The following is a 21,545-nucleotide window of genomic DNA, read 5'->3' as shown; positions in this document are numbered from 1 at the left end:
AGCAAGTTGTGACAAATTGGTATAAAAGTTAGTCACCGACAACATATTGGTATAAAAGTTACCATGTGATGACATATTGGTATAAAAGTTTATTAGTGATGACATTTAACCCTCTTTCTTGTTAGAATAATAAGTGTATATTGTACAATTGATTATTCTTATTCTTTTAGCTTAAATCTATTTTTTTTTTTTTCTTCAAATATTTATTGTAAATTTTTTGGACACTATTAAAAGCCCCAAAAATAGTTAAAGAATAAAAAAAAAAGGGAAAAATAGGAAAATATAGAGAAATATGTTAGAGTATGCAGAAGAATTAATCAAGAAAAATTACAAGATCAAACTCTTTGATTAAATATTTTCAAGATTATATCGAGCTTTTTTTTTCCAATATTCAATTTTATATAAATATATATGCTCCCAACTTCTTAAAAATATTACAACTTATTACATGCCAGTTTTTGCTTTTGAGACATTAATTTATAAAAATTTCTCTTTCCATTATTCATTTTTTGAGATTTTTTTTGAACTCACAATTTTTTTTTTTTTTTTTGTTATTATTTGTCGATTATCTTAGGTGAATGAGCATGGAGGAGAGAAATATTTAGCATAAAATGAGAATTAACAACAAAAAAAAAATTAAATAAAAAAACCACATTTGGCAAGAAAAGTAGGGTGAAATGTCACAACTTGTTAATTTTTATACCAATTTGTCACAATTTGTTAACTTTTATACTAATATGTCGCCAGTGACTAACTTTTATACCAATCTGTCACAACTTGCTAACTTTTATACCTATATGTCGTCAGTGATAATTTTTATACCAATATGTCACAAGGGTGCTAACTTTTATATCAATTTGGCTAATTGGCCTTTTACAAATAGACGGTTAAAGATATTAATGGTCAAAGTTGCGTCTCGGTAAATGTGTCGGTCAAAGTGATGCAAATAAAAAAAACAGAGGGAGTAAAACTTTTTTCGTTGAAATGAAATTACAGAGTATTTTACTAAATGCGTGCATATGTACGAGGAAGTTTTAGTTTTTATTTTGTACTCCGTATATAATTAATGAAAAATGTTATAGGTTGTTCTAAGGGATATGTATAAGAAGGTAAAAGAGAATAGTATTAATGAAATATATTCATTAATTACAACTATTTGCACGTGATTTTGTCATGCATTCCTAAACTTATAGCAAAAAAGGAAAGATATTAAATGTTTATTGGTAGCCCTAAGGGATATGTATAACATTATTTACATCTCTTTTATAAAATCTCCCTCCTACTTTTCAGGCAAATATATACTTCGTATTGTTCTAGTAACACACATTTGGGTGCTGATATTGTCAAGGCAAAAAAGCAACTTTTAAGACAAATTATCTACCCAATACCTGTAATTTTTGAGAATCTAAATATGTCAAACTTAATTAATTTAATAACATACTTTACAACATTTTATTGCCCATATTAATAGTATCCCAATTTTTTTTTTTTTTGGGTATTCATACTTATTAGGTTTGTTAATATATGTATACGAAGTATATTTTTGTAAAGATATGCAATATTCCAATAGCGTATGTTCGGGGAGCTCTACATCATACGATTCATATGTATAACCCCTGCGGCCTGCTTATAATATTATTATTTTTGATATATATATATATATATATATATATAGGGTCGGGATCCGGTGAGAACGCACACCTTATGTGAGGAAAAATCTCAGCCGCTAGATTAGATGAAATCTAACCGCTGAGATTATAAGCCTGCCTAACAAACTAACCTTCAGCCTCTACTTTATCTCTCTCCTCTATTCTGTCTGCAAATCAAAGCTCATCAATGGCGATTTACTTATCAATGGCGATTCACTGAGTATGCTCTTCTTTCGGCAAATTTCAACGGTTTCTTTCTGCAAATTTCAACGGTTTCTTTTTGCAAATTTCAACGGTTGCAATTTCATCCATCATTGAGGTTTGTTCGTACTTTTAATTTTGAATTGCATGTTAATCTGAATGTTAAAAAAAATTTGATTTTACATCTCTGAAAATTTTGGAATTGCATATTAATTTTCGAATTGAATTACATGTTAATTTTCGAATTACATCAATCGAATTGAATGTTTAATTGCATCAATTATTTGATTGAATTGAATCAATTATTTAGGTTTGATTAATTTGATAGAGATTTTAATAATATCAGATTAAACTTGATAGTGATTGTAATGACGTCATATTAAACTTATGATAAAAGATGTTTTGAAATTTCCAATTAAATGCTCTTATTATGTTGTTAGTAGGTTTTTATTTTCAATTGAATGCTGTTATTATGTTCTTATTTTCAATCAAATTTAAAATGAGCAAATAAATTAAAATGAGCAAACCTAAATATGTATAATAGAACATTTAAAATGAGGTAACTACAATTAAAATGAGCAAACCTAAATATGTATAATAGAACATTTAAAATGAGGTAACTACAATTAAAATGAGCAAACCTAAATATGTATAATAGAACATTTAAAATGAGGTAACTACAATTAATATGAGCAAATATTAATGACATTCATAAGTAATTCAAGGATCTATAAGTACTCAGTGTTTCGGGTAAAAACACTCAGTATACAGAATTGTGTATGTATGTGTGTGTGTGTGTGTGTGTGTGTGTGTGTGTGAGTGTGTGTGTGAGTGTGAGTGAGTGTAACAGTGTGTCTGTGTGTGAGTGTGAGTGTGAGTGAGTGTAAGAGTTTATGTATGTGGGCATTGAATTGCATGTTCATTTGACAAATGAGCAAACTTATCCCCCCTGCCCCCTCCTCTTTCTGCTTGCAATTCTGATTTCAGTTCTAATTATAGATTCTGAAATTATTGTGTGTGTGTGTGTATGTGTGTGTGTGTGTTTGTGTGTGTGTGTAAGTGTGTATCTATGTCTGTGTGTGTGTCAGTTTGTTTAAGAATCTGATTTCACTTCTAATTATTGAGAGTGTATGTGTGTGTGTGTGTGTTTAAGTGTGTTTAAGGAGGTGCATATTCACAAATGATGAGCAACAACGAACAAGTTGAGAGTCAATCAAGTACCATCACAAATGTGCCAACTACTCCTACAATAGTAGTTTCTCCTAAAGTAGCACCTTTGATCACACCTGGAGGAACAAAAGAATGGCATCCAATATGCCCCAATGAGTTGAAACCAGCTATAGGGATGAAGTTTAATAATCTCGAAGAGGGCCTTGAATTTTATAAAGGATATGCATTTGCTTCTGGTTTCAATACAAGGAAGTCTACAACTAAAAGACAAAGAAGAAGCAAAGAATTGAAATATCAGTATATCTTGTGCAATAAGGAAGGATACAAAGAGAAAAGAAAGACTACTGTAGAAAAAGATTTAAATAACAAGGAAGGGGAAAACAATGAAGAAAAAGCTTCAATCAAAAGGAAGAGACTCGTTACTCGTATTGGGTGCAAGGCACATATTGTCCTAAAGCATTGTGATGATAACACATTCATAGTGACACAATTTCATGAGGGACATACTCATGCACTTTATACACCTAGCTGCAATCTATTCCAAAAAGAAGGAAGGAAAATGAACATTTTACACAAAAAAATAATTGTGAATAATTCTAAGGTAACACTTTCAAATTCTCTTATGTTTCATGAATTCTATGTATATTCTAATAAAAGTTGTTTGCTCATTTGACAAATGAGCAAATAATTTTTTGCTCATTTGCCAAATGAACATTAAATTGTTTCATGAATTCTCTTATGTTTCAAATTCTCTTAAGTCTCATGAATTCTCTGTATGTTCTAATAAAAGCTGTTTGCTCATTTGACAAATGGGCAAATAATTTTTTTCTCATTTCACAAATGAGCATTGAATTGTTTGCTCATTTTAAAAATGAGCATTGAATTAATTGCTCACGTGACAAACTGTTTTGTTCTTTAAATAGGTGAATATTGGTCCCGTCACAACTTTTCGAATGATGAAGGAAATTGTTGGAGGATATGAAAACATTGGTGCATCTAAGGAAGATTTCAAAAATTTTCATAGAGATTTAAAAGCATACATTCAAGGAAGCGATGCTCAAATGTTCGTGGATAACTTTACCAACAAAAAGCTAATGTGGAGCGCTTTTTTCTTTGATTTTGAGATGGATGAAGATTATTGCCTTTGTAGAGCATTGTGGGCAGACCCCCTTTGTAAAAAGAGTTATGCTCTATTTGGTGATATGGTATCCTTTGATACCACATACCAAACCAATAGGTAATTCATTTATGTGTTATTACTAGCTATGGCTTAAATTAATGACTTTGTTTTGAATAAAATTAGTTTAATTGCTCATTACTTCTATGTGAAAATTGAATATCCCCATAAGTCTAATATTCTTTGATAAGAGTATATATATGGGCATTGAATTGCATGTTCATTTGACAAATGAGCTTTGAATTATTTGCTCATTTGACAAATGAGCATTGAATTGTTTGCTCATTTCACAAATGAGCATTGAGTTATTTGCTCATATGACAAATGAGCATTCAATTATTTGCACATTTGACAAAAGAGCAAAGAATTGTTTGCTTATTTCACAAATAAGCATTGAGTTATTTGCTCATTTGACAAATGAGCAATCGATTATTTGATAATTTTTCAAATGAGTATTAAATTATTTACCCATTTAAACTTTATTGTGTATGTGTAAACAGGTACAACATGGTGTTTACTCCATTTACAGGGGTTGACCATCATAAGAATTGCATTAATTTTGCTGCTGGTTTCATAGCAAAGGAAGATATCGTGTCATTTGAATGGCTGTTCAGATCATTCCTCAAGGCAATGGATGGGAATGAACCAAGTTGTATGATCACAGATCAGGATCCAGCAATGAAAATTGTTGTTAGAAGTGTGTTTAAGAAGACTGAACATCGGTTCTGAATGTGGCACATAATGAAAAAGTTACCAGATAAGGTGGAGAAATCAATCATGCAAGAAGAAACTGGTTTCCTAAAAAAAATTATGTGCTTACGTTTGGCACCTTGAAATTGAACCCGCTGAGTTTGAAGAAAGGTGGAACAAGTGATGATTGAATACCACTTGGAACAACATGAGTGGTTAGGTTATATGTACAAGATAAGAGACAAGTGATTCCGGCCTATTTCAGAGATGTGTTCCTTGGAGGAATAATGCGTACAACATCAAGATCCGAAAGTGAAAACAACTTTTTCTGCTCCTTTTTTCAATCCTCATGTGTCACTTGTTGAGTTTTACTTGAGATATGAAGCTGCAATTGATGCCCAAAGACACACTCAAGGTTAGAATGATAATGATTCAAAGCACAAATATCATGAGTGCAAAACACCCCTAGGGATAGAAAAGCATGCCTCACATTTATATACTAACTCTGTCTTTTATGAATTTCAATACGAGGTTGAAATTGCTTGTTTTTCTTGTGGTGTTGATGAATTGAAGAAAGAAAATGAATTGGAAGTTGCAACAGTAAGTGAAGGAAATCGGACTAGAACATTTGATGTTGTGTTTAATCCAACTAACTATGACACCACATGTTCTTGCAAGCTATTTTATAGGCAAGGAATTCCATGTAGACATGTGATTTGGGTTTGGAAAGCAAAAAGGTTTGAAACCATTCCTGAGCAGTATATGCTACAAAGGTGGACTACTATGGCATTAAAGAAACCAATTTTTGACTTGGGAGGAAACCTGTTGGAGCAATGTGCTAATATAATAGACAAGAAAAAATTGTTAAATGATTTATGGTCAGAGATACACACTTGTGTAAGTTTGGCAGAAGGCAAAGATGAAGATATTCAAGACCTTGTGATAAATCTTCAAGGAATAAGAAAGGATTTGGAAGCAAAGAGGATTGCAAGAAATAAGGAAACAATAGCTGGAAGTGCAAAAAACAAAGAGCAAGACATTGAGCTATTGATTGGAGCTAGTGTGCCAACTGAAATAATTGTCAAACCTCCAAAAGTTTCAAAGAATAAAGGGACTGGAGTTCATGTATCAAATGAAGAGACTTCAAAAAAGAAAGCGACTGAGATTGATGTGTCAAATGTTGAAACAAGAGGTAGAAGTGCAAAAAGGCTTGAGGGAGAAAAAGAAAAGGTTGTAGAACAAAACCAAAAAAAGAAGAGATTATGTAGAGGTTGTGGTGAATTGAGTCATCATGATATCAGAAATTGTCCAAAAAAAGTGTAATGGTACTTTTATATACATATAAGATTTTGATGAATTTTTATATTTAATAATATATTATTAATTTTGTACTAATCATAGTTTAATGCTTTGCAAATATTGTTGAATTGAAAATAGAACATATTCAAATGAGTGACTAAATATTTGTTCATTTCTCAAATGAGCAATAATTCCTTGCTCATTTATCAAATGAGCAAATATTTAACTACTCATTTTGTCAAATGAGCAAATAATTATTTGCTCATTTGGCAAGTGAGCAAATTAGCTATTATATGAACTTGGAACAATTGCACTCCTGTTTCATCTCCCAGTCCAAAATCAGCTCTACTCAGGTCAAATGAGCAAACATATCTTTTCTCAATCATCAAATGAGCAAGTAATTCCTTGCTCATTTAGCAAATAATCAAAAAGGTAAATGCTCATTTCTTAAATGAGCAAAAATAGTTGCTCATTTGTGAAATGAGCAAAGATTTCTTTGAACATTTATCAAATGAGAAAGAATTCATTGATCTATCATTTAATGAGCATACATCTGTTTGCTCATTTAACAAATGAACGAATATTTCAAATGAACACTGGTTGTATATAACAAGGTATGTGAAGTAAAAACAAATAAAAGATTGAATTATAATTCAAATATAATCATCACTATAATAAAAAAAGGGTAGGCTTCTGTTTGTAAAATCTGTTTATAAATGAGTTTTACATCATTCAAAGACTACTTAAAAGTAGATAAAATCTTAATTTACCCAATTCCCTAAACCAAAAAAAAACAAATCATCACTACTAACTATTTAATTCCCTAACATTCAGCTTTCTTCAGTCTTTTGCTCTTTCTTCCTTGAACTTTTTCTTCTTCAGGCTCTTCTTTTTCAGCATTTTCTTCTTTGTCAGCAACATAAACTTTACTTTGCTTTTTCTTCTTCTGAGGAATTTCTTTAACAGATTGAATAGTGTTCACTTCACTTGTAATTATTCCCAGGGTGTACTTTTCACGAAGTTTAGCCAAGATTATCAGCTGCAAAACAAATAACATAATCAAACCCTAAACAATTAAGAAGATTTCAATAACATGAGCAAACATTTATTTCAATTAACTTTTATAAGACAGTAACTGAAAGGATTAAGAGCTCAAACTAATTTCAATTAACCCACAACAATGAGCAATAGTGTATTTTTTTAGGCTTGCATTTTGAAAGTTCAGCAATGAAAAGGATGATTTCCTGTTTGCTTTGTATCGTTTATCATGCTTTATTGCAGGCCAAGCTAACCATTGGTAATATCCAGGAATTCTCATGTTTTCTCTACACAACAAATGGGCTCAGAGCAATTTGGTTTATGATCTAAATTGGAATAAATGCTCACTAAAAATGCTTTCTCTTGACCTTGCAGGTCCAACAGAAACTTAATGAGTCGGAGTACAAAGATTTTGTTGGTTATTTGAAGGCACTGAAGTCAAAAACTATGAAAATAGGTTCTGTTTTGCAATCTATTGCAAAACTGTTTTCTGGGCAAGAAAAACTTCTCCAGAAAATACAGTGCAAAGGAGTTCAAGTTTTTCTACAAAAGTGCATGCCCAAACCATTAGTGTCACTAACAAACAACACCCTCGAGCAATAAAGCATCAAGTTTTCCATAATTCAGATGTAAATCATCATTCTCTAATGAGCCAAACCATATACAGTAGCAGAAATATGAACCCGTTAAGTATTTAAAATCAATCAAGTTGCGTAATTGCGTAAGGTTCAACAACCTAATCAAAAGTTTCTCAGTGACCAGTAAAAGTAACACCACAAGTTGCAGTTGTAACTTGTAAGGCAATGGCCTAAGGTATTGCTAGATTAATGGACCATAGACCTCAAAATTAAAGTAAACATTTGATAGGAATCCTTGCTCATTTATGAAATAAATAAGTAAATCCTTGCTCATTTGTCAAATGAGCAAACATTTCTTTGCTCATTTGATAAATGAGCAAGTAATTTCTTGCTCATTTAGCAAATAATCAAAAAGTTAATTGCTCATTTCTTAAATGAGCAAAGAATTAGTTGCTCATTTGTGAAATGAGCAAACATTTCTTTGTTTATTTATGAAATGAACAAGTAAGGAAATAGACCAAAACATCTTATTATTAATGAGACTAATCTGAAAGACTTACATTATTTTTCTTCAAACCAGGATCCCACTTTGCAAAACCCATGTATGTTTCCATGAGTCTCATCACCGCAACTCCACAATGCAAATGATTTTTATCCGAAGACTTCCATGAACCATTAATCACAGAAATTTCCATCCGCTTGATATCATTTGCCAAAATAGAACTTTGTACATTTCCTGCACATTGAATAAAGTTTGAAAAAACAGTTCTCTGAAAATAAAAACGTTAAATAAGCAAATATAATAAAATCTGATCATTCAAGTAAAAGAAACAAACATAATGTGAATAGAGATTAACTTTTAAGCCATACCAAATGTTTTAAAAGTTGTTTATGATCTCCAGCATCTTCGTTATAATCAAAAAGCTCGATATTACCATTCAGTGTGGTAGTGTTAAAACATACCAAATAGTAATGATCTTCTTCATAAACTGGGAAGAAAAAAAGCTGAATATCCTTGTGTGGTACAACTGATTTCATGTACAAATTCTCAGTAACCTCAAAAAACATCTTATTCCGATGGGAAACAGAATATATCTCATAGTGAATAAGACAGTCCTACATGTTAAAGAAAAAAAAATTAATTACAACAAAAAAACAAAATAATTCAATAAACAAAATAAATGAAAGAATTTGAACTTACGGTAGCACTAAGGTCAAAAAAGAAACGAGCAGGAGAATTTGGATCTCTAAACTGCTCATTATAATTCAGAATGCTACACCAAGCATTAATGATCTCTGTATCAACTTTATTTTTATTATAAAGCTTCTCAAGATGTAATTTCAAAATTTCAAGACCATTCTCTCCATTAAATACTGGTTCACTGCATAAAAACAATAAATAAAGTTAGTATGACTAAAACAAATGGAAGTTAATGTACAAGATAATAAATTCTATAGATAAAAAAAAATACTTACAAACGATTTTTATCATCAGCAAACATTGCTCTCAAGACACTCATCTGAACTGGTGATAATGGATTGTAAATTATCATAATGCGGGACTTAAAAGGTGATCTAAGAAGCACTGATGGCTGAGGTTTGCGTTTCTTTGGAATAGAACTCTTCTTTTCAGTATCACCTTTTCTCTTATGCACAATTACAGTTTCTTGAGCATCAGAAATGAGATCTTCAGGATTAGCATTCAGAGCATCACCAACAGCTTGAGAAGCATCAGCAACAGAAGCACCAACTTGTGCACTGACAGAAGCAACTACAGGTTCAGTAGGCGCATTGCTAGGGGGAGAATCAGTTTCTTGAGAAAAGACTCCTAAACTGAATGTAGGAGTTCCAGATCCTTTGGCAAGTGAACGTCCTGAAGCAGATTTGAAACTTGAATCTCCAAGTTTTTTGAACACATTTTTAGCAGCCCTATCTGAACATCCAACATCAGGAATACAACTTGCTATCTGAACACTTTCAGAAGCAATCTTAGTAACATCAATGGGTTCCGATTCATATGGATGAACAACCATTGCATTGATTGAAGATTCAGCATGTTTTTTGTTGCTTGAAATCTCAGAAAAACCTATCCCAAGCTTCAATTACTGCCGGATCTTGCCAATACTCTTCATCTTGGCTAAATGAAAGAGTATTGTCTTCAGTTAAAGTTTTGGAACTCATCTTATGCTCATCACAAATGCCCATGGCATCTTCCTTCAACTTTTGTATCTTCTCGTTGTTTGGAAAATACTTGATGGCAGCTTCATGTTTTTGACTGAAATCCATGTATGCCAAGACTAGATTTGTAGATGCTGTTGCAAGCTCCATAAGGCATTTCTGTAAAAAAAAATACATAAATAAGATAAATATAAATGAGAAAAGTAAATATGAAATGAGCAAAGTGGATATGAAATGAGCAAAGTGGATATGGAATGAGCAAAGTCATATAAAAATGAGCAAATTGAACTTTATATGAGCATTGAAGTTTTTGCTCATTTGACAAATGAGCAAAAAATTAATTGCTCATTTGACAAATGAGCAAAAAAATTAAGAACTATAATGCTCCTTCTCACAAGAAATATCCACATATTTATCATAAATGAGTTTCACAAGATTGCAGTAACCAAAGACCAACATTTACATAATATACTTTTTCTATATTCATGAGATGCATATGAGTAATGCAAGAGCACACATATGAACAAAGAATTAATATTGGTTTCCAGAAAACTCATATAAATACCTTCTTTGGATCTTGTTCACTTTCTTCATTTTTTGTACGAATTGGATCAGATTGTTCCTAAAATCAAACAAAAACAAAACAAAAAAAAAGAAAAAGAAAGTTAGAACAAGTTGAAAGCAAATATCCTAACAAATATAAACCAAGCTTACTTATAACACATAACCAATTGCATAATTTGCTCATCTGTCAAATGAGTAAAAAATTATTTGCTCATTTCAAAAATGAGCAAGTAATTGCTTGCTCATTAGACAAATGAGCAATAATTAGTTGGTCATTTCCAAAAAGAACAAAGAATATTACAGTATATATGATTACTTTATTGGCAACTACTTGAGTTTCCACTTCAGAAGGAATGAATTTTTCCTAAATAAAAATTAAAAAAGTTAAAAATGTAGGATAAAAAGGAAAAGAATAAAACAGAAAATTATAGTTAAACACCATTTTAGGCTGTGTCATGCTAGAAGAACCAGCATCAAGCTTTTTAGCTCGAATATTTCCAAGCCTCCCTTTAAAGAGTTCTAATTTCTCACGTGTTGACAACATAGCTGTTGTCCACCCTTTCAAGATTGGAATTTCACGTGCAGCTCGAACTTCCTCAAGTATAAATTGATCAACATATAATAACTACAAACAAGTAAGAAAAGAAAAATTAGTAAATTAAAAATCAACAAATAAGTAAGAAATACTACATTAAAAATAAACAAAAATTATAGTAATACCATAAGAAACAATAAAGAACCAGGAAAAGAACGAGTTGGACGTTCTTCCCAGAAAAGCTTGCCCTTCACAAGAGAATCAAGGATATACTTTGACCAATTCAAGTCCTTGATTTTATCAACATCAGAAAGAAATGTAAGAATATCAGAATTAATATTCATGTTTTGTTTCCCTGACAAAAAAATGAGCAAAACAAAAGAGAAATGAGCAAATAGAAATTTAAATGACCAAAATAAAATAGAAATGAGCAAACTAAATTGAAAATGAGCAAATTGAAAGTAATATGAGCATAATAAAAATAAGAAGACTACCATCCATCAGTGTAGACACACAAAGAACTACAAAGTTCCGTTTGAACATAGCACCAGCTGACTTATGCTCCTTCAAAAACTCTTTAAGCTCCCTTATTTTAATAGAGAGTGAGTTGCTTTGGAATTGCTTTTTCCATTGCTGAATGACTTTTTTATTTCTGGAAAAATTATTTTTATCAATCTCTATGCCCCCTATTGGCAACCCAAGAACTTCATGCACATGGTCTTCAGTAATACGGAAAGGATCAGAATCAGGAATATTTAATGAGCACGTCTTAGCATCAAAATGCTGCACCAACCATAAACCCAACTGCAAAGGCAGTTGGGTCACCTTCAAAAACTCCATCGACCCAAATCCTATATCTCTAACTGCTTTCAACTGATTTTGTGAAAGTAAAACTGATTCCATAACTTGAACAATGGATGAGGGTGACATCCGACTATGCAATGTCCCATGAATGTGAGACTTCAAACCTTCCACTTCATTGCCTGACTTCAAACCTTGCAATTCATTGCTGGATTTCATCTCCACTACCTTAATCATCTGTTTTTCTTTCTTTAATGTGTCCTTTAAAACCATTTTTCCTTTGTCATTAGAAGATCCTGTCTTGAAACTCCTTCCTTTATATTGTGGCTGTGTAGAACCACCAATAACTCCTAATTGTGCTGGCCCTGCTGCATCTTGGTCACCACCAACAACGGTTGCCCTTGCTGCATCTTCGTCACCACCAACAACTCCTAACTGTGATGCCCCTGCTTTATCTTGGTCACCACCAACTTTTAAATGTGTTGCCCCTGCTGCATCTTGGTCACCACCAATAACTCCTAACTGTCCTGCCCCTGCTGCATCTTGCTCACCAACATTAACAGCAGAATCTGTCTCAACAGATGTCCTGCTCAACAAAATAGATATCCTTGATGTCAAATGAGCAAATACTTAAACAAAATGAACAAAAACTTAAATGCTCATTTCTCAAATGAGCAAATAGTTAAATGCTCATTTGTCAAATGAGCAAATACTTAGTGTTAAAATGAACAACAAAACATAAAATGAACAAGTTATCAACTACTTTCAAAGCTGTGAAGAAATTAGAGAACTTGTTTTTAAACTCAAATTCTTTCTCACTGATATCTACTTTAAGACCTGATGTGCAACATGATGAACTAACTTCTAGGCTTCTGATGTGAAAAGCCGAACAGTAAAACGCCTTCAAACTATCAGCTTCTTGGCTTCTGATGTGAAAAGCCGAACTAAGTACACAGCGAAGTTGGTAGCTTTGTGGTGACGATAGTAATAACATTGCACAGGGAATTTTGATTGTGAGAATTTCTAAGACAAACAAAAGAGATGAGAGCCCTGTACTCCCATCTTAAACAGTTTTTTTCCTATTTGCTTTCACATACAAGTATTAACCTATGGCAGTTTTAGATGTATTGAAAATTACTTCCCAACATAATCTACAACTTTTTATTGCTTCTAAGTTGTGGAAATTTCGGAGGTACTCTTACAAATTAGACTCAATAATCTATTTTCCTGAAACAGTGTCGTAGCACCTTCTCCCAATACTCTCTTGAGCCAAAACTTCAAAGAATTCTTGTGCTAATGGAAATTTCTCTTATATAAAATTGTTATTCTTTACAGTGGTACACTTTAAATTATTATGTTATAAACTAATGACCATGCCTTCTGGTAAACATCAATTAATAAACACACTATACACCAAATAAGAAGTATTTTGTCACACTTATCATGTTATAAACTAAGTGAATGTGCTCTTTTGAGAAATGTCTGCAAACACCAGCATTAACAGCAATCAATTAACCAACATCTACAAACATCTTATCAAGAAAAGGAATCTTATATTATCTCTATATAAATGCGCCTTCAATGTATACACAATGAAAATAGATGATGTGATCCATCACCATTAAAGCACATAGTAAACTGTCAATTAAAAAGCTAATATTTCATAAATGAACAACAAAACATAAAATGAACAAGTTATCAACTAATCTACAAGAACTCCCATACAAGTAATACAACTCATCAACTAATCTACAACAACAACAAAAATAATAATAACTCAAATAATAAAAATAAAATGAGCAGAAACACATACACTGTATTATCTTGAGGAACATTTGCATTTGCAGAATCCATAGCAATTACTTCTAGGTTTCCAAAAAAAAACAAAGAAAATGTAAGATAATTAATCAAATGAAGCAAAATTAAAACTAAAATCAACTAATAATTACTCAAATAAAGCTATAATCAAACAAAAAATAAGATAAAACCAGAAAATAAAACATAATTGAGAACTAAAGTAAACCGAAAATCAAATTAAAATACCTAAAATCAAATTAAAATACCTAAAATCAAGCTAAAATCAACATAACAGCACAAATTATCAGTGATTTCTAGGTTTCAAAAAAACGAAAAAACTGGACAATAACGAAAATAAGGCAAAATCAACTTGATAACTACTCAAAAAAACGAAAATAAAACTAAAATCAATGAAAAAAACAAAGTAAAACATTATCGACACAAATTGATAAACAATGTGAGCTGAAATCAGTGAAAATCAAACGAAAATCAACGATGAATGTAACTGAATGTGACCTAAAATTAATTGAAAAACACGAAAATGTAAACAATAAACTCACCTTGACAAAGAATTGATGAAGATTGAAGAAGCAGTGATGAAAAATCAGAGAGAATAGCAGAGAGAAAGAGAGTAGAAAACAGAGAAATTGAGTGAGGAGAGAGAAAATAGCGCGTGAAAGAGGAAGGAGGAGAGAGAAAAAACGCAGAAGTTTTGTTTGACCTAGATTTAATTGTGGCCGTTGGATGTAATTGATCCAACGGTTATAATGAGTCCTCACATATAATAGGGTTCTCACATAAGGGATGTGGTCTCATGTGATCCCATATATATATATTATTAAATTTAATAACTAAAAAGAATTTTAAAACCACCTACATGATGAGGAATGAAGAACTATCAATCTAGCCAAACAGCAGGTGCATTAAGAATTTAAGATCAATCAAATTTACTGCACTTTCACTTAGACCTGGCAAATGGGTTGGTCAGGTTGGGAACGAGTCGGGTCAATCAATATTCGGATCGAGTCGAGTCAACTCGGGTTTCGGGTTTATGGTAATTCGGGTCGGGTTAGGGTCAACACTTTGAATCGAGTTCGGGTCGGGTCAATTCGGATCGAATAAGTCTTCGGTTCCAATTGTCGGGTCAAGTTCGGGTCGGGTCAATCTTCGTCTATGTCGATGTAGAAATTTGACCAATAATATATTATAATCATCAATAAGTATAAAGTAAACAATTGAATATTAATAATATATTCATTAGACAATTCCAACATTATTATATACACAAGAATATATTGTTTCATATGTATGATCACTATAACAAGTGTTCCTAATCAAGTGAAACTCTTTATGAATTACGAGTACTAAATTACACGCACATTTCAACAGTATGTGTTAATTTTCTATAAGTATGCGTTTATTCGAGTAAAGTAATGAAGCCCTAAATTAGTTAAGTCATTTTGAGTATTTGTTAATTTTGGGTCAGGTCATCTCGGGTATAGTTCGGGTCGGGTCACTTCGGGTATTGGGTCAATTTCGAGTCGAGTCAATTTCGGGTATCGGGTCTACTTCGGGTCAGGTCAATTTGAGTATCGGGTCAACTCCACTTCGGGTCGGGTCAGTTTCGTGTTCAGGTCAATTTAGGGTTAAGTTTTCGGGTCACGAATTGGGTCATTCGGATCTGGTCAGGATTGCTAGGTCTACTTATAGGCACTTGATACTTAGAACATTTCAATGTGTTTCTACTATTTCAAATTGTGATGGATCTCTTTTATGATGGTGAATAATTTAATTAATTTCTTATTTTGACCAGAATAATTGGAATATAGGGATACTAATATTATAGGCAACAAAATATTATAAAGTATTTTATTAAATTGATAAATTGGACATATTTAGATTTTCAAATGTTACAGGCATCAGTAGATAATTTGCCTTGGAAGTAGCCAGACTTTTCTGTCTTGACAATATTAGCGTCCTTATAAAATCTCAATTCGGTACACAATCTTTTTTTTCTTAAAATATGCGCAATAACTAGTGTTGCAATCAATTTGATACAGATAGAGCATATAAAAGCTACAAAAGGACAACAATGTGCTAGTGCTAAATATTGGAATACTTGACTCAATTTAATAACAATAACCCTAGCATAATCTAACCCGAAAATAACGAATTTGCAACTCAAAGTTATCCTTTTAGCTTGATAAGATTATTAACATAAACTTATATCAAGAAAATGATATTGAAAAAATGTGTCTAAGGGCTAAACACAATTACTTAAAAAAAAAAATTAAATCATGCATAACACACGTGTGGTGAATTGCATCAAAAAAACACATATGCGGTAAATTTATTTATCTAATTTGTCAAAAAAAATTATTATTAGTGTTAATATCAACGTTGTAGTATTAAAAAAAGGTTAAATGATAGCTCAATTTAATAAATAGGTTGGATTAGGATTGAATTTTAAAACACTTTTAACAAATGGGTTGTTAGATTTGGTTACAAAAATAATTTCAACACTAGATTAGGCTCGTGCGATGCACGATTTAAATATTATTTTGTGATTTTAACAATATTATTTAGCTTATTTGTGTGTAATGTATGTAGTACAAATAGTTTAATCAACATCTAATAAATCGAGAAATTAATAAAGAGTGGAAGCCCCAATTCATATAATCTGTATAAAATATACGGAGTGGAGAAAAAGATAATGTTTATTTCCAATCGAAATTGCATAATTAGTCAATTTAAATATAAAATCTGTTAGAGAAATGTATAAATAATTTATCATTTTCAAATTTTTATTTATGTTGAAAAAAAAATAATGATATCATTATTAGTTTTGGCGGAAAATTTTTTTATAAGAGGTTGACACGTGGAAAGTAATGACATCAGCGGTAATTACTTTAGTTATATTTATAGATTTTTATTATCGACTCAAACACAAACCCGATTCAACTTGATCTGTTATCCATCCTAGCTAGAATCAACTAAAATCAACCCTAATTTTTTAGTATGATCCATTGAAAATAGTTTTTATTATACAATTTATTGTAGCATAAATTTAGTTGTACATGTAACTGGTTGTATGTTACAACTAAGAGTAACTTTATGTTAAATTGCTCATTGGGTAACTCTAAATGAGAAAATAAGCCATAAATAATTGGGAACAAGTCCTAAAGGAGCACCCTATAAAGAGCAAATCTACTTATCTACCCATCAACGTAATATATTTGTAAAATGAGAAACATAATCATGTAGCAATAAACTTGATGGCAATGCTAAATTGGTAATAATGCAATGTTAATTAGCCAAGCTTGTATATATGAACAGTATGGCCCACAAAGTGACAAAGTGGAATGCAAGAAATCCCACCAACAAAATATAGACGCATAAGCACATGGTTGTGCGTTGTTTAAGAAACTAGAGCCACAAATATGACCCAATGTCAAATTCCATAGATTGCTGCTTCTGGAGGTCACAAGTAGACAGATCATTCTGTCAGACCTTTACTGGTAACTGATTTTCTGTCTCTCTTTCGTATCCACATAATCACTGTGCCTAAATGAGGCACATCCTATAACTGTAACACCAAACAATATACAATGAGGGGTACTTGTTAGAGTTAGGCACGAATCAGGCTGACTTGAGGGTCAATCAAGTATGACATAAAAATTGTTTGACATAGCGAGAATCTGCCACAAACCTCACCACAATTTTCAGAGTTCGTAGGTTATTGATATCATTTTTAAAAGTTGACCGACATGACACAACTCCTAACGGATATTGCTTAACTTGTTTCAAGCACGGTCTACTTGAACACGAGGCATGCTAGCACGTAGGCCTATATCATATCCAGCATTAGAAGTTGTATACTTGCAGTTCCCCAAACCTTGTATAGAATCTTGTATAACTCACTAATTAGCTCTTTTTTGTGATTCCCTTGCACTAACAAAAACTCTTGCCAAAATGAGGCACGGCCCAATACAACAAATCCGTCCACCATAACTCTTATGTAACATTCATAATTCCATACAAAAAAATCTGAACATCTAATCATAATAATTCACAAATTATAAACCCCAAACAAGGGGAAGGAAAAAGAAAAAAAAAATGTACTGAGACCCCAGTATACAAGACCTAGAGACCAAATCTCCCAAAGAAAAAAAAAATTAAAAATCAGAAACTGAGGGAAACCTGAAAGCTAGAAGAAACAGTACAAAGGTCAAAGATCCAGCAAGTTTGAAATTTTTTCTATATAAAGGACAGATGCAGAACACCCCCTCAATCACTTTCTGAGGAGCCTTTATTTTGCCGCGCCATCAACTCCCATCCACCATATATTGCCTCTAAACTTGGAGGGCAGTAATACGATCAGACTTCACATATAGACATATAGACATATAGACATATAGTCATATCGCGACCAAAATTGCTACTTGTATGACTGTACTGATATCTTGTGAATACTGAACTGGATATTTCAGTCTGGATAGTTATAAATGATGTGCTATCTAAATAAGGAAACCTCACTAGGATATATTACTACAAGCAAAGTCGGATTCTTTGACTCTCTCTTTCTTCATTAGGTATCGTCGATGATTGCATGTCTCTCTCCGAGAGACATCTTTTGTACGGAACAAAGCCCTTTCTACCCTTGTCAACACATCTCTTCTCAATCAAAGTGAGTTCTTTCGGAGTACATGAACCCTCAAACTTGCTTTCTTTGTCAGATTGTGGACCGCATTGGCCAGACTCCGTCTCCATTTCCCAATTCTTATCTGGATTCTCTCCTTCATTCACTGAACCGCTATCTGAATCTGCAGAAGATCCATCTCGCTGATTTTCCTTCTCTTGGGGATCTTTAAAGGGAGGTACCGACATCCCTTTGAAGAAAACCCACCATGGAAGAGGAATCGGTTTCTCTACCTGGTATGCATTACTATTCTCACAATTAAAATTCACACAGTCCTGTGCTTCTCCAACGATTCTAATAGAATTACCAGGCTTACAATCTTCTTGATATGCCTGGACGACTCCTTCCCCCATATCTGATGAGGGTGACTTGCTCAAGCAAGTAAATGATTCAGAGTTTCCTGGGACTACTACATCTTTTCCGAATAATTTAAGGACCTTCGTAGAACCTGATTCTTCCTTTTCAGATGACTCCTTATCTGAAAAAAGCTCCAATTTCTGCACATCCAAATAAATTATGTTAATATGGCACACTTCAAAACAGTAGTAAAACAAAGTTTTCGATACAAAAAAGTAGTTAATTAAGTACCACTGAAGCTGGAGCAACTGATCCTGATTTTGACTCATGCACTTCCCCTTGAGAAGCGTTAACTTCAGACCGCAACCTTGCAACTTCATTGCCAAAATTGCCTGAAGATACCGGGGATGGGCTGTTGCTTTTGGTGGCAGCGGAATCCGCAGATGCTAACATATCTGAGGCCACAGCAGACAAAACTGAAGTAGGAGACTGATTATCTTGCTCAGAGAGCGAGGAGTTTGGAGACACAGATCTTGCTCCCTGTTCCATAGGCATATCTTTTCTAGATGGAAGCACAAGTTTGCGAGGGTATGGGTGTGACGGCTTTCTCTTAGGACGGGGTGGTGGTATCTCAATTGGCTCAACCGAGCTGGCATTGCTGTTACTTGTTTCCCTAACAACCTGAACATAAAAACACAGACACAGATCAGAAACACGAGGCAATTAAATTTGACCTTTCAAAGAACGTTCACAACGCCTTCAAGGTCACGGTCAGTACAACTTGCATCAAACAAAGGTAAAAAGTGTGCAAAGGACCTTTGAAAAGAATTTCTGTGCATGACTGCGGATTTGGACAGCCGTCTTAGACCCAACGTGCTCTGAACACAATAACAAGTAATTTAGCATCTTCACAGACAGATTAAATTTTCTAATTCCTTGTATAATCACCAAATCACCAAAGTTAATTCTCAAAACTTACCCTCAATCTTTCGCCATGCTCGGCCATACAGTTTTAGAGCTTCAAGAAATCTATTATGCTCTTCTTCCGTCCATCTTTCCCTTTGCTTTGTTATAGTATATGGCTTTCGAATCTGTTTTTAATTAAGGAGAAAGAGGACAGAAGAAGAGTAAGGTACACTGAACAACGCAGTTTTGAAATCAATGATTTCCAATTGATGAGCCACTTAATAGGCAAAGAAATGATCAACACCTTAGGAACTTGGCCTTCTCCCACTGCTGACTGCCCTCCGGCAGCCGGCGAATTCTTATTGCCTGAACTAGATTGAGCAGCACTAGTCTCCTCCTGATATAGTTAAACAAAGTTCAATATCAGTATCCAACTCTAACAACTCCGGTCACAATCGTATCGAACCAAAACAAACGAAATCGGAATCATGTAGTTGAAAATGCAACATTGAATTACCCAATCCAACAATAACTCCGGTCATAATTGCAGTTGATAGACTTGTCAATCTGTATATATGATTCAGAATTAATCAAATTCTCAATCATATAAACAGAAACACAACACAAACATACCGAAATCGAATATTTTGGACTAATTTACCAAAAATAACCATACACAACATAATTAAACACATTTATACACTTATACAGCATCAAATCCAAAAACAACTCACAAAATACCAAAATTAGCTATTGAATTTATAATTAAATTAATAATTATGCACAACAAAAGTAGGTTAACCACTAAATATCACAAGCAACACCTAAATAACTGTTCAAATTAACGAAATTATCTAACAAAAAATAACAAAAATTAATCCACCAAAATCATACTTCATTTTCCTAAGCTAATTAACTCTTGAGTAATTCATCTTCCTAGTAATTCATCTTCCTATCAACTAAACAAAATTCTTAGATTCTAAGTAATCATATGAAATCAATCAATTATCATCAAATTAACAATTTCAAACAAATTAATAAAACTCACCTAATTAATCTTATCCTCCTGAATTAAAATTGATTATTTTTTCCAAACTACAGTATACATTAATTCATCAATCGAAAGTCATACAACATCTAATCAATTCAATTACAAAAATATCCAAAAACATAAATCTTCTCACCAGAAAAAATCACATAACAATTTCCAAATCTAAACGAAAACTTACTTGAGCAGCCATATTAGAGGAAGACGAAAGCATCGAATCAAAATCCAATCTTCTTCGATCTTAATTTTTTCTAGGAACTTGAAATACTCAGCTAAATTCAACTGAATAACAAATTAACAGTAAGAGATTAACAAGAGAAACAGCAGATAAATTTTTGAGAGAGATTGCCACGTAAGAGAGAGAAAGTAGTAGAAGAAGAAGAGAAGACAGTTTATTGTTAAGAGAAAGAAAAATGAGGAAGAAAGGGGGGTTTATGTGGGAGGATTTTTTTGGAGGATAAAATGGGAATTATGATATTTGTTAAGGGTAGATTTTGGTAGAATTCTCCAGAACTTTGTGGATTCTTGTGGCTCACGTTCAAAGTTCGTCTCTAACACGTGGCAATCCTTTGTCTTTTTTTCTACTCCCTTCGTTTTTTTTTTTTTTTTTTTTTTAACGGATAAGATTTTTTATTTTAATAATAATTAATTTAATATTTTTAGTTTGCTCTTTATGAAGAAAATTGGTGGGGTGTGAAGTTATACTCGCGCGCGTGAGATAGACAAGTATACTTGCCATAATATTTCTTACACGTGGATACTATTTGCGGCTCCCACTTTTTTGTGCTTTTTTCCTTTTTTTTTTTCTTTTTTTTTTATGTGTTTAGTTTATTTACGCTTTTTTTTTTGGTTGAGAAGAGTTGTGTGTTTACGCTTTTTCTCAACAGTTCGTAACGTTGTTAGATCCGTATTTGCTAA

The 21,545-nt window shown here is 32.6% G+C and overlaps 1 protein-coding gene across 1 annotated transcript; it reads right to left on the bottom strand.

Annotated features, from left to right (window-relative positions):
* Positions 1-17,601: 17,601 nt before the first annotated feature.
* On the bottom strand, positions 17,602-21,047 carry LOC145574652 (protein REVEILLE 7-like). The gene is made up of 6 exons (XM_081632490.1): positions 20,809-21,047; positions 19,884-19,976; positions 19,653-19,764; positions 19,490-19,551; positions 18,965-19,354; positions 17,602-18,873 (listed from the first exon to the last, which is right to left on the bottom strand). The coding sequence occupies exons 1-6, from the start codon at positions 20,839-20,841 to the stop codon at positions 18,226-18,228; spliced, it is 1,338 nt and encodes a 445-aa protein (XP_081488616.1). The 5' UTR covers positions 20,842-21,047; the 3' UTR covers positions 17,602-18,225.
* Between the last annotated feature and the right edge of the window lie 498 nt (positions 21,048-21,545).

This window comes from Chenopodium album, chromosome 13 (assembly GCF_948465745.1).
Source record: "Chenopodium album chromosome 13, dcCheAlbu1.1, whole genome shotgun sequence".
NCBI classification, from domain to species: domain Eukaryota; kingdom Viridiplantae; phylum Streptophyta; class Magnoliopsida; order Caryophyllales; family Amaranthaceae; genus Chenopodium; species Chenopodium album.
Note: the sequence above shows the minus strand (reverse complement) of the source record. Positions and strands in the feature narration are given on the sequence as shown.

What these genes read in the sequence shown, in the direction of transcription:
- LOC145574652 (XM_081632490.1), bottom strand. Translation starts at nt 20,841, where the DNA reads ATGCTTTCGTCTTCCTCTAATATGGCTGCTCAA. An exon ending in CCTCTAATATGGCTGCTCAA is followed by an intron (nt 19,977 to 20,808) that starts GTAAGTTTTCGT and finishes TAACTATATCAG; the next exon opens with GAGGAGACTAGTGCTGCTCA. An exon ending in CACAGAAATTCTTTTCAAAG is followed by an intron (nt 19,355 to 19,489) that starts GTCCTTTGCACA and finishes TTTTATGTTCAG; the next exon opens with GTTGTTAGGGAAACAAGTAA.